Source organism: Atractosteus spatula, chromosome 12 (assembly GCF_055471065.1).
Source record: "Atractosteus spatula isolate fAtrSpa1 chromosome 12, fAtrSpa1.hap1, whole genome shotgun sequence".
NCBI classification, from domain to species: Eukaryota; Metazoa; Chordata; class Actinopteri; order Semionotiformes; family Lepisosteidae; genus Atractosteus; species Atractosteus spatula.
Window position 1 is genome coordinate 20,106,941 of NC_142717.1, and position 12,171 is coordinate 20,119,111.

General features: G+C 32.8%; 1 protein-coding gene across 11 annotated transcripts in view; it reads left to right on the forward strand.

The window, feature by feature from the left end:
* The window catches only part of LOC148822750 (cAMP-regulated phosphoprotein 21-like), a 140,787-nt gene that overhangs the window by 64,181 nt on the left and 64,435 nt on the right, over positions 1–12,171 (forward strand). For 8 of the 11 annotated variants that reach the window (XM_088928716.1, XM_088928717.1, XM_088928715.1 and 5 more), the window contains 3 exons: positions 2,534–2,635; positions 8,829–8,866; positions 9,288–9,344. In XM_088928716.1, coding sequence (XP_088784842.1) covers positions 2,534–2,635; positions 8,829–8,866; positions 9,288–9,344 — 197 coding nt within the window. The remainder of the gene's footprint in view (positions 1–2,533; positions 2,636–8,828; positions 8,867–9,287; positions 9,345–12,171) is intronic. The other 3 variants (XM_088928719.1, XM_088928723.1, XM_088928721.1) reach the window with 1 other exon arrangement.

Genomic DNA, 12,171 nt, shown 5'->3' on the forward strand with positions numbered 1-12,171 from the left:
TCACATTACAAAAAAGAGTGGTGTGTTTCAATTTATTATTTTTTTGCATAGAACAGGTTATGAAGAATGAACAACACAGTGTACTTTTCTAAAGTTACAGAAATAGAAAAGTGTTGTTTCTCTTAGACATATTTGTAAGTGTCATGAAAGATTTTAAAAATAGGATGTAAGTTATCAAGGATCTTTTCTGAGCTTCCATATTGTTTTTTAGGTGTGATTTACTAAATATTTTTTCTTATTGGTAACTCTTTTGTAATTTGGCTGTCATTTACCAGAAAGAGAAATGTCGAAAAAAAAGTAGGTAAAGTTGCTTATTCAAAATTTGTTCAAGCCATGTAAAAAGTTCATCTTTTTTGTTATATACAAAACATGCAGAAGGTTTAGGTGGCCTTGGTGTTTTATTATTATTTTTAATTAAATGTTAACAGTGTTCAGTTTGTGGATTCATTATTTTATTGCCTAAGAATGTCCAAAAATCAAACTGATTGCTGAAATGAGCATCAATACACTTTTTATAGAGACATTTTAAGTGTTCTTGTTAAAACATTATAATTCTTGACCTCATTCACTTTAAATGGCATGATAAATCTTGTCCACTATAGATTTACAGTTGTTAATAATTTTAATTATCATCGTATTTAAAGTGAAGTCAAATACATGATACTGTACAAGTGTAATTTTATACAAGTTATGGGTTATTTTTCTAATTTTAGGACTTGATAGTTACACATAAACTGAACTGTGCTGTTGATCTGAATTGTATATATGGCACATACAGTATACAGTATGACATATATGAATATGACATACTGCCATTTATGAGATAGCAAGAACATTAATACTTGTTTCTCATGAAGTGTTTATAGTAATTTGAGTATACTGTGAACATACCTGTGGCACAATGGTTATTAACAGTGCTGCCTCATAGCACTGGGACCCTGGCTTCAGTTCTGGACCTGGGATGCTAACTGTGTGGAATTTGTGTGTTCAACCTTTGTTCATGTGGGTTTCATCTGCGTGCTCCGCTTTCCTTTCACAGTCTAAACACATACTTGTAGGTTAATTGGCTTCTGGGGAAATTCGCCCTGGAATCAAAGTGTGCTTGTCTGCTTGTGCCCTGAGATGGACTGGCGTCCTGTCCAGGGTGTACGCTGCTTGCCCGTCGCTTGCCAAGGGATGCTCTGCTCTCCTGCCACCCTAAATTGGATGAAGTGGTTAGAAAACTAATGGATGGATGTAAACATATAGTCCTAAAATTAATTAAAATATACATTATTGCTTATTAAAATGAATTCACTGTCTTGACTTTTGTCAGAAAATGATAGAGATAAATCTAAAAGTAAAAGAAATCCCCTCTTTCACTCAATATGTTGTACCAAACTATCTTTGTAAACTGCACATATGATTTTAGAAAACAAAGTATGCAGATTTTAGCCATTGATTAAATGGTTTCAGTGTTATTGTGATTAATTGATCAATTGATCAATCAGTTATGTGATGATGATACACTCAAGTGAATTTGTCTAATTTGACTATTTGACTTATTTCATGTGCTGGGTCACCTTATTACTAGAAAAGTTAATTTGGCACAGACATTTTTTGTATATTCTTGTACTGATAACTGTAAATCTTGGATCAACACCTCAGTTGAATTTGCCAGAAGTACAAACTTTGCATTAGTACAGGTCACTACACCGACCCTGATTTAGGTCAGTGAGAATGGTGCCAACTATCCAGATGTCCTAACTCTCCAGTTTTGAATCTCTTTGAGCATTTGTGGGATTAACTGTGATGATGTGTGGTATCTAGGGCTCACACACCAGTGAATAGGTGCATACTTGTCCAGACTGTACAAGATAAATGGCACAGAATACTATAAGACAGCATCTCTAATCTGGTGCAAAGCATGCGTCACAAATGTTCAGCTTATATGACTTCCAACGGTGCCCACAAATGCTACTAGGATGTAACTTTCACAGTAAATCCTCTGCTGATCAACCCTGTTGATGGCAAATACTAATCTGCTTGTTGAATTTGTTCTCATGCTTGTTCACTAAAATGTCAGTGCTCTTACTACAAAGAGGATAGTCATTTCTCTGATAACTTCAAGAATCTGTAGTAGTTAAAACAGGTTTACTTCAATGCTCAGTGTACATTGTGTGTACAGTTTACAGTCAAAATAGATGGCCATTGCTTTTTAAGGTAATGATATTAATTGTATATTCCTGTTTCCAAACATAATTCATAGGAAAGCTTTTAAAGTGAATATTGCTGTGCTTTGGTGGGTGTGGTTGTAGACAAGGAAGTGAATTGATTTTTCAGTCTGTGGAGCTCAGCCAGATAACATTTGTTTGCTCTGCAGGACTTCTCTCACTGCTTAGCCTGCTGTTTGTTTCCTTATTTCTCTTTTCCATTAAAGACAGTGTACCTCAAGTCATGTATCTATTTTTTATTCTTACTTGCTTAAACTTATTTTTGAATATGTTGCTTATTTCAAATGTTGCATAACCCGTGTGCATTTTTGATCATACAGCAAAATAGGATTCACCCTTTTAGAGATGACAGAAGGAGTAAGTCAATAGAAGAGAGGGAAGAGGAATATCAAAGAGTGAGGGAGAGAATATTTGCACATGATGTAAGTGAATCACTTAATCAGTTATTTGTACTATGAATGACATTAACAAAGAAAGAAAAAAATCAAATAATCTCCAGTTAATTATAAGCAATAGGGGGAATATTACATGTTCTACTCCTAGGAATTGCTTATTAACTTTTTCCTACTTATTCTGTCCATTTAATTATGTTAGACATATTTGTTTTTTATATAAGGTGATTTTGCCTGCTTTATCCTGATTGTGTCTCTTTTAGTGAATGTTTATTGTTTCCAATAAATATTCAGTTCATGTCAGTGAAATGCATTGCCTTTGTAGCAGATTCTGCTAATCCATATATGGTTCAAAGTGAACAGATAGTGGTCTGTTGTCACAGATATACAGTTTCAATATTATCCTCCAAAATTTAGAAAGAAAAATGCCTAGAACTGAAAGCAATAGAAGATTAGCACATTGTTTGACACTGTATTAAATAAGTAGTAAAAAAATCATGTGGTACTAAAATATACAGTATTTATATACGTACACAGGGGAACAGAAACTTGTGTTGAAGCAGTTTCAAAGAGACTTGAATCTAAATTACTTTTTTTGCTTAAAAAAATCTGTGCCTAGATTTCTATTTTCAAGGCTTAATACCTAGTGTTTTGCTTGCAAACCAAAGACAGAAGGTTCAAGATCAGCACAGTCTCCCTTATTATCCCCCTAGCTCTATTTACACAATAAGTACCATATAGTCTCTCTTCTGTTTCCAGAGCCTTCTGTTAAAGGCTCTATAGAGATATCAGAAAATGGCTGATGCAAGTTGATTTGAGCAGTAAAGAGTTTCTGTAACATTATCAGAAAATTAATGGGAAAGGTTTGTGTGGTGGGAAAGGAATGTGTAAGCATTTGCTTTGCAGTTTTAAGTATTCAATTCCTTAGTAAAAAAAGTCACTAAACTCAGAGGTTGTTAAGCATGATTGCTCTTGATGTGATTGTCCTATACATTTAAAATTGTGTTCTAACACTATGTATACTCAGGACACATGCTTTTAATGCTCTGAAAATTTTAATTTAAAGTGAATTAAAGACACAAGGCGAAAACAGTTGAGGATCAGAAAGATTCTGTTCAATGCTCACATGAAGGATAAGCATATTATACAAAAATATTTAATTGTAATTTTTTGTTTAACTCATGTAATTTATGAGTCATTCTGGTCTTTTAACTAAGTACTTTCAAACATTTGACACTGTGAGCTGAATTCATTTTCTAGGAAGTAAAGTGTACTTCTTCATATTGTGTGTCTCTGTCATACTGGCTACTTGCAGATGGTAAAACCTTTTAATTGCAGATTTTCTAATCAATTCTGATGTGAGGATCTTCTTGAGGCATCAGAAATTAATTGAAATGATTGTGTCAGGGGGCATTTAAAAATCAATTTCAACTGTCTTGTGTTTCTCTATGCATATTTTCAAGTTCAAGGTTCAAGGTAGGAAAGCCAAGACAATTTTTAGCAAAGGGTTTTTAGTAGCATAAATGCATCTTTTTTCGTTGCCTCATCCAGACAGCCAACAGTCAGCAGTGCACTCCCCGTTGACTTTTCTCATTATCTAGATTACAGAAATGTAACCTACATTGCTGACAAATCTGAATTCTGTAGTACAAGCAGTGTTGTTACTTAAATACCGATGTTGAAAATAAGTCTAAGGAAACAATAAGGCAACATAAAAATAGAGGAACAATATTGCAATAAAAACAACAACACAAGACATAAATAAATGAAATAATCACAAATTCCTGAGTATAAATACATTTAAAAAATACTAAAACTTACCCTATGTATGTGCATTAACCATTTAATAAACTAGTGTGCTTATTGATTTTATATTTAATCTTATGTTATATATATACAGATGCAGCCATTCAAAATGGGTGGGGTATTTCGCGATATACCCCGGTGCGCGTGTCGCATCAAAACGCAGTATCACGCGGTATATCGCGTCATTTGACGTCATGCCGGAAAGTATCCGGCATCACCTTGTAAAACCGCCAGGAGGAGCCAATAAAGCTTAACCTCTCATGTACAGCATTTGAGCTTTTAAATTTAAACTGTGTATTACAGCATGTTAATCATCAGTCATTAAAAAGTTGGTATATTTTATGAAAGCAAGATTGCTCAGTTGGACAAAAGTACACAACCTACCTTTATCAGAAATATTTATGCATCAAAGCCTTTAGCGAAGATATTACTGATAGTATTAATAATGAATGACTTTGGACAAGCTGTAAACTCAAAGTATAATTTCTTTAGCACATTTGTACAAGCACTTGGAATCTGTCCAAGCCCTACTTTGTCAGGCATTTTCTTTTACTGCAACGGACATAAAAACTCCCTTGCTTTTAACAGAGCGTTTCATAATTTCTAACTACAAAAATTATTTAAACTGCAACACTTATCATTCAACCAGAGCTCAAAATATCACAAGGATCCTCAAGAGCACAGCAAAGACTGTATTAAAAGATACTTGTATCAGATACATGAGAATCCAGGCTTTATATTACAACAATAACAACAACAACAACAATATTGTATTTCATTGCACTTTGACAGATCGTCCTTAAATCAATTGTTGACTCTTCTCTCTTTACTACTTGTTTGGAGTGACTGAGCTCCGCTCTGTACCACACAATGATCCCCCCAGAGTCTCTGCCCCGAGTGATTTGGGGTTTTTTGACAGAGGGCAAAAAACTCTCTCTCGCTTGCCCTCCCCCCCCTGTGTATTGTCTGTTTTTTTTGTGCTGTCCTTTGACAAAACAAGGCTCGCCAGATAATGTGAATCGAAACCTGTTTTTCTAGCTTTTAAAGTCGTGCGATGTGTAAGTGGGAACACATCATTATATCTTACATATGAAAAATACATAATATAGCTCCCAAACAAACGCAAACGTGTTTTTAATAAAATGCTTTTATTCACTCATAATCTGACAATTTCAGGAAGACTAAGGAAGGACTAAGGGAATTGTCATCTGTTGTTGAAGCTCTGTGAGCTCGGTGACTTTGAGACCACTTGTTATCCCAGGTTGTTTGAATCGCCAAAATTCAAACAGAGAAAAAAGAGCTGACTGACAAGATTTAAGATGTGGCTGTCAGTGTTGGATTAAAAAAAACACGTTGTCCGATGTTAGTTGCATTGCTTGAAAAATAATTTTATTTCGAGAGACTGGATAAGTAATTCAAGTGTTTTTTTAACTTCCTGAAAAACAAGTAATAATTTAACTATATGTGCAAACGTTTTATGATATGTCGCTGTTGTGAATGTCTGTGGAGTGTATCTTATTTGCCTGTCTGTCCTGGCTGTGCTCTCTCGCTCGCCCTCTCCCCCCCCCTCTCAATTCAATTCAATTCAAGGTGCTTTATTAGCATGACAGATGGGTACAATCAGTGTTGGGTATTTACTTTGCTTTGAGATGCCACTTTTAAAGGTGATATATAAAATCAAGGCTTTAACTTGCTTTAACTCCGCAAATCTGAGTTCTTGTGTCTGTCCTATCCGAACCCGAAAGTATTACAATATGTATCTTTATAGCAGGTGGTGTACAGCTTTTTAGTATAGATTACACTTTTCTAAAATGTATTTAAAAAATAAAAAGATCACAATCTAATCTTTCCACGTTTGATCCCAAGATCCCAAGAAAAATAAATCTAAACGGGGAGAAAGCTATGCTGAAAGTTTATTAAGATACTTAGAAGACAAAGATATCAATTTATGTTGCATTTGTCTGATTGTGAATCAAAAAACACATATATTTAAACACGCGTTTGCGATTTAAGTCAAAACGCGATTTAAATCAATATAAATGTTTATATTGTAACGCATAGGTGACTATTCATTGTTATTAAAATTCCTTAAATTCGATCATGTTGTGATATTTAGAAATATAAATTTGTTTGGTGCGAGTGAGGTTTTATTTAATCTCTGACCCAGGGAAAAGTTTTATTTTTTCAAAGAAATGTTTGTTAAAAAAAAAGTCATGGCTTCGGCTGGATTCGAACACTCACCATGTGACGTGGGAGTCAGGAACCTAACCCACAGTGCCACCGGCAAGGTCACATGCGGAGTGCTGAAAAAGCCTTACAGAAACATTATCAACAGACAATGTACAGCGTGTACTATTCTTGTGTTGCGGTACATGAATATAATTATATCGTTATTAATTTCTTTAGATACGCGATTCCATATTATATTCCCTTTTAATCAAATTCTAAAAGTATGCTTGTTGACTCCGGTATCACGTTAGTTAAAGACTTCGATGCTTAAAATGTTTAGGGAGAAATGGAATACTGGTGTGTATTTTTTATTTAAAGTACCGAGACCAGCCTTATACTGTATGTTTATGTTCCAAAATTAATATCGTTTATGGCCTTCACACGCGTTACAGTATGCTCCTATTCTTTTTATGCTCAGCTACTAAGATTTCCCTTCAGTGGTAAAATTCCGTATAAATATTCAATACTAAAACGGGCACAGTAAAGACATTTAAATCTTTCTACGACCGACCAACGGACCACGAGTGCCCCTGTCGGTCAACCAATCACGTACCGCGGTATTTTGCGTCAACGCACGTCACGATGCGCGAGGCCGTAGCCAATTACCTCCGGTACGTGTCTGTGCCGCGCACTTTGAATGGCTGCACCTGTATATTATACTAATGATATTTAATATGTAAAAATATAAAATGATACACCACTGTTTTCTACAGGATACTGTACATTGCTCAACTGACAAGCAAATCTCTACAGTATCACATAAAATGTGAGGTGCAAACAAAACTGAAGTTGAATTTAAATTTATAAGTGTAAATTACAGTGCTGAGTTGTGTAAGTTGGTCTGAAAATGGCATCATGCCCTGCTACTGACATATAAATGTTTTCAAATACAGAAGCACTCCAAGGACAAAAAACAAATTAACTCATTAGACCAAACACAGTAATCTTATTTGGGAAAACAGTTATTTTTAATAGAAAAGAAAAATAAATTAGAACATGAGAATTTAATTTTGAAGGATTTAAAAAAAACTTTCTTGTGTCTATAATGCAGTAACTCTACTTTTTATACAGTATATCTATATTTTTATTTATTATACAGTATATTGAAGCATGAACTTTCAGTTATGTTTTTTTTCACATTATTCCACTCAGGTTTAATTTAATTATCATATTTTGGTTGGTTTTGTGTTACAAATTTTCTTTTTTAACCACTTGCACAGCAGCCATGACAAACAAAAAGCTGCTGAGTTAAGAATTAGTTATCTCTTAAGTGATTTTGAATTTCTCCCAGATATCAATTTGCCTATTAACTGTGTATGGTTTCAAATAGCAAAAATAATGCATATTTACTTATCAGCTTTGCATGTCTGATTTCTAATGAAAAAGTATTCTGCAGATGCACATATTCTGTATATGCATTGAAAAATGTATAGGCATAGATGTACACAAACAAAATTGTGGATTTGCATTTGTACCTGGTTTGGGGGATGAAAACAGCCAGGGTCATTTAATGACTGTGCTGATTATGAATTGTGATGAATTGTCATATTATTAATTAAAATGAATAGAAGCAATATTCTATTCATTCATGACCAATATGATCATATTTCTTTGATGTTTTAAAATACTTTTATTTTAAATTTTAAATTAAAAATATATCTGAAGCTAAGAAAGGCAATAAGAATCTACATATGCAGTACATTAACACTAGTAACATTAAGTTATCTTCTCATTGTGAAGAAAAGGTTGTGAATACAATGCACAGCACTTACACATCTTTTACATCTGATAGCAATGCTTAAATATCCTGATTTATGGAATCAGGTTCCAGACAGTATTACTATAACATTTGTCACATGGATATGACTTGAAGTAACAACATATATGATGTGTACAACTAAACCTAAATGATTAATGAATTATTATATGTGGCTTTTTAATCTTGCCTGTTAAATTTCAGAAGGTTAGAACCATATCATAGTCTCTTTTTCAATGCAATTCAATTTATTTTTATATAGCGCCTTTCACAACAAGGTTGCCCGAAGGCGCTTAATGCCTTTATATAGAGCTTTTCATCATAGATTTTGGATAATGAGTCTGCTTATTGATTCTCTTAAAAATAATTTGTAATAACAATTGATCTCAGCTGCACATGGATGATTAATAAAAATGCTCTCTTTATTTTCAGTCAGTTTGTTCCCAGGAAAACATTTACTTGGAAACAAGGTAAGGTTCATTTTGCAGTTTATTTAATAGTATGTCATGTACATTATATGGGTCTATAGATTTCCTTATGTTTGAAAACCATGAGTTTTCAGTATGTTCCATGTAGTTCCTGTTTCAGTCGTCATTATCTTGCTTCATTGTGAATGTTGTTTTAATATGCTGTCTTAAAAAATTAAACATCTCCAACTGTACTTCAGATTGTTTTAATTACTGCAATTACTTGCACTCTGTACTTCCTAAAGTGTCTTGTAAGACTTAGCTATAAAATAAATGTGTAAAATAGATGTTTAAAGAAAGATTACATGTATGAATATGAATATTTACTGAAGCTCATTAAATTTTAATTAGAAGACGAGAGATAATTAAAATGGGCTATTTAAATCTGGGTTAACAATTGCATAATGTTATTTTGTTTTCACAGGATTCTAGAAGACTGTAATTTATTCAATGACACTCAGAAAAAAAGGCAGCTATTTCGGTTTGTGTTCTTTTTTACTTTCTTAATTACTCTGCTGTTAATGTTGGAAGTCTCTCATTTGTCAGAAATGAAAGATTCTGATTTTGAGTCTTGTTTCATCACATATGTGTGCCAGATCCTAAATATTTTACTTGAATATGAAATTGGGATAGATATGACAGTCAGTAAACTCCCTTTTTGTGATCCATGATTATTAAAAATGGATGTGTAGCTTTACAGGTACAGCCATTCAGAATGCATGGACAGTAATGCACCTTTATACGGTATATACACAGAGCATTTTAAAAATTCTGTTGCAGGACTGCACTACTTTGTAAAACAGCAAGGTGGCGCAGTGAAAGCTTAACATGGCATGTTGGCGTGTGGAAGTATTTGGGCTGTTACCCGAAAACAGCTGCTTTTGACTCTTGGTCTATGTATAGCTCTGTAGGGACAATTTGTTTTTAAATTATAGAATTTAATTTGCAAAGATTTGAGAATTTTATTAATTTTACACTGTATATTACAGTATGTTAGATATTAAATTAATATGAAAAACAAAAGTAGGTCTGTTTATTCAGCTAGATATGTAAAATCAATTGCTTATTACTGTAGCTTGTTGTGAATGTGATGTGCTTTTTTCAGGTTTACATCCACATTAAAATAATCTGTATTTTGTGTTAATGCGGATTTCAGCAACAAGTAAATTGTAAAAGATTTAACTTTAGAATTTGATTATGAAAGATATATTTTACACATACTGTATTGTAGTGGCTATTGTAGTGGCCTACACTATTGTTTTGGCATATTTATAGATATGTCTTCATGTAATTTGTGTTTGTTACGTCTGAATGTGTAGTGTTCATGAATTAGATTCATGTGGTCAGTGTTTAAAACTGCAATACACACAGATTGAAGCAAATGTGTTTTAAAAATACCATTACATCTCATTATGATAATAAAGTTGGACCACTGTTAATCGCTAGAATCGTTAGAAGGTAACGTTTTTGGCTGCTGCTTTTATCTAGATATATACGGTAACTGTACATATGTCACAGATATGCTGCGGTCACAGAAGGCTGATTTATCATAAAACCACTAATATTACAAAGCATGCATATTTTTGTTCAGCGTGAAAATGCTGAGACTAAACTGAGAGTTATAGTACACTCACCCAACAACACACGTGTATGACTTGCTATAGAGAATATATATATAAATATATAATATATCTAATAATTTATATATATAAATATATAAACAGTACAATCACAATTATATTTGCCATTGTACTAATGGCTAAAACAGATATAAATTTGAAAACAAATATGAATCCTTTTAAAACAGATGTTATTAACTACTGTATCTCACATCTGTATGGGAGATCACAGTGTGCCCAGTGGGTGTTTTTTTTATTATACTTTGAATTAGTTCCTGAGGCATACCGACAAAGGTTTAGAAAATTATAAAAACACCAAACTGAGGTTAAAGACTTCGGTTAAAGACTTTGATGCAGAAAATGTTTATGAAGAAGGTTCATATTCCCTCTCCCTTTTGCGAGGACACAATGCATTGCCAAAGCATGAAACACTCCCTCTAATAAAGTGCAACTTTATTGTTCTTGCATACATCAAACAACTTTTTCTTACAACTCCAATGATATCAAATCATTTTAAAAACTAATACAGTGATATAATATATATGATTTAATCATATCAACTACTAAGAAGGAAAAAAGGCAGCAAAAAAAATCATTTTAAATTTTATAATTTAATATAAATACTGTATATAGTGTCATTACATTTTGTATTTAAAACTAAATGCTGTATACACATAAAAAATTCAATTACGATTTCTGTTCAAGGACATCTTTAAAGTCCCTTGCACTTTCCTAGCATCCTGGAGACTGCTGGTCTGGAGGTTCATTCATATTATTACTTTATTATTAATCTCATTTTAATTATTTAACATACTGTGATATATAAACTTATCAGAAATATAAATGTCATTTATATATCCAACTGCAAAAAAATAAAAGCTTTTGTTTGACCAGGAATCCAACCTTGCACCTTTTGATTAGCAGGCGAGCATTTAGTCACTGTACAAAAGGGCCACTTGGGTGCAATGCACTCTATTACAGACTATGAGCATTTCATTGTTCATTACAGCTATAAAGACAGCAAACTTTTATTAAAATGAACATGTCAAAATGTTTCCAAATTAGCCACAAGCAATATTTTCAGTTACCAAAATTTTAGTTCCATCTGAATAATTCCTGTTAAGTTCTAAGTTCTAAGAAAAGGTTAAAACATTATAGTTTTTTATGAAGTATATAAACTTTATATAGTTAGAATGAGTACATTAAAACTTTTCCAAAATAACCACAGTAAGTGACTGAGTTAAAGACTGCAGAAAATGTTTCTTTGAAGAAGGTGGAATACTGTTTGTGTACTTTATTTTTTTTATGTTTAGCTACCTCTACACGCTACTGTACATACATTATTTGTAAGATGTAATATTTTTATGATGTTCATAGACATTATACTTCTGTTGATTTTATTTTCATCTACAAAAGTAAATTAAAAAGTAAAATTTTCAGCTTTTAGTTGTATAATTATATATTAATAATCCATAGTAAGTGGATTTAAAGATGCACAGTAGAGAAGCATTAAATGAAGCGATTGTTTCACTAACATCTAATGCACTACAAGTGCCTCCTATTGATTGTCTGTGGCCAATGAATCACACAGTGTACTGTGCCGCAGTACTGCAAATGCAACTATATAATTGTGAATAAATAAAAGAAAATTAGATAATCTAATGAGTGTGGTGCTTTGTAAGCATTATA